General features: G+C 40.1%; 1 protein-coding gene across 1 annotated transcript in view; it reads right to left on the reverse strand.

The window, feature by feature from the left end:
- Nucleotides 1-2,500, reverse strand: part of LOC127661681 (semaphorin-3ab) — a 53,423-nt gene that overhangs the window by 22,530 nt on the left and 28,393 nt on the right. The window contains exons 4-5 of the mRNA XM_052152507.1: nt 228-347; nt 31-124 (exon numbers count right to left, since the gene is read on the reverse strand). Of these exons, the coding sequence (XP_052008467.1) occupies nt 31-124; nt 228-347 (214 nt within the window). The remainder of the gene's footprint in view (nt 1-30; nt 125-227; nt 348-2,500) is intronic.

Below are 2,500 nucleotides of genomic sequence, written 5' to 3' on the forward strand. Positions count from 1 at the left end.
TAGTGATTAAGACTGGCCTTATGGACTCACCGATCAGGAGGGAAGCTGTCAGCAGTTTAGGGTCATAGGGGCTTTTACCACGACCGTTCTCAAAGTGTGATGACCCCAACCTAAAGATGTTGTCCTGGAAAAATACACACAATCAATCGCAAAATTAAAGGATATTTCAAACAAAAATGTTAATTCTACCATCCTTCCACCCTTCAAGAAAAATAATGATAATTTACCTCCGGGCGTTTGCCCACTTCCACATAAGAACAGATGGGGTGGAACGCACCCGTCCCGCACACGTACAAGTGCGTCTGATTAAACGGCTGCAGAACCTTTATAAAGTTAGAGCACTCCTTCTGCAGACAGACAGAGAGAGAAAGAGTTTGTTTATAAAACAATATAGAGAATATTGCATTATTTTGATATAGTTAACATTTTAACAACAAAAACTTTCAAAATAACACTGTGAACTTGACTGAGACAAAAGCAAACTAAATCGTGGTGCATCAATATTTCTTGATTTACAGTCGTCACTGAGTTCTCAGATAAATAAACACAACCATCTGAGTCAACAACAGCCTATAGTAACGGCTTAACACGCGCACACACACGACACACACACACACACAGACACAGACACACAAACATGCACACATACATGCACGCACAAACACACATGCAAACATGCACACATCCACATACACATTCACACACACATACACACACAAACACATATAGACACACACACACTCACACACACACACATATGCACGCATACACGCAAACACACACACACACTTACACACAAACATGCACACATACACACACACACACACTCACACACACAAACACACACTCACTCACACAAACACACACTCACACACACACACACACACACACATATGCACACATACATGCACACATACACACAAACACACACTCACACACACACTCACACACACTCTCTCACACACACACACACGTACACACAAACACACACAAACACACTCACTCACACACTCACACACACACACTCACGCACACTCACACACACACAGACAAACACATATGCACACACACACACACGCACACACAAACATGCACACATACACTCACACACACACATATGCACACATACATGCGCACACACACACATATGCACACACAGCATATAGTGGGCTTAAAACACACTTAGGCACCCATAAAATGTAATTTCCTAAACATAATTTCGGGAGGAGTCCATTTAAACTTTCAATTAACAGCCAGACTATATAAGCGGCTGTTTACCTCTCTTCTGTCTCAGCTGTTTCCAGCATCTCTTCACCTCCCCAACTCCACCTTTACCCTAGGCATCTTGCCCCACTTAATCATCTCCTATTAACAGTCCTGAGGGGGATACTTCACAGCTCGAGTTGAAGCTGCTTCATCGAGCCCCTCCTCCGTGGACAGCGAGCCAAATAAGTTTAACCATAACAGCTTAAAGATTATATGGGCAAACAAACTCTTGAAATGCATGAAAGTCATCACATTACACAACAAACATTTGACTAAATGAAGTTTATTTACATGGACGTACTGCTCAAAGAGAAGATAATTACTTGGACACTTATTAGTGTTTGTCAAACATCAGTGGAACATGTTAATAGTGAATGAGCTGAACTCCACCTGCGGTGACTATGAAGGACACCTGTGTGAGCTTGAGGGGAACTGACCTCATGCATCCACTAAAAATCACCTTGACACATGTCGATTAAACGTCATTGAGAAAAAATGGCTCAGAAAAGTGGATACATTTTTGTTTAGGATTTTTGCTATTTAACAAGATTTCATGAGTTATCCATTATTTTGTAAAGAGGGGTCAAATGACAATTTTCGCCTGTGATTTTGGAGCAAAACTACAGGTCAAAGAAATAACCTTAGAAAGGTGTCAGTGTGATTATTTAATGTTTACACAGAGATTGGAAGATCTATTACTAAAATCAGTTGACTTCAGCACGTCTTGTTGCATTATATGCCAATGGTGTGAGTCCAAAAATGGGGGGGGGCCCCCTTTATTTTGTTGATTTTCTGAATTTGGAGTGCCAATAACTCCAGAAGTATAAAATATATTTTAATATCCTTTTACACTCTGGTTCAGCACAAACGTTGATTTTTGTATCTTAATTTTTAAGGCCCTATATGTTGAAATCCCAGAGATAAGGGGCTCTCAATGTGGCTCCATGCTTAAAATGTGCCATTTTCAATGGTCGAAAAACCAAATGTGTTACATGGCATGAAGCTAGTTTTTCATGTCCAACAAAACTGGAAAAAAAAAGGTCTGAAGTACAAAAAATATATACACTAAGAACAAGCGACATATGTGACTCTTCTGTTAGTTCAATAGTGACTGACCCAATCCTTTGCTTAGTTTGTAATACTGAGTAATTGATCTGTTTGTTGATGTAGAGGTGTCTCATTTCTGTGTGCATTTTGAAAACACTTCTGCTCTCAGAGACAGGTGACAGAATTC

Source organism: Xyrauchen texanus, chromosome 21 (genome assembly GCF_025860055.1).
Source record: "Xyrauchen texanus isolate HMW12.3.18 chromosome 21, RBS_HiC_50CHRs, whole genome shotgun sequence".
NCBI lineage: Eukaryota > Metazoa > Chordata > Actinopteri > Cypriniformes > Catostomidae > Xyrauchen > Xyrauchen texanus.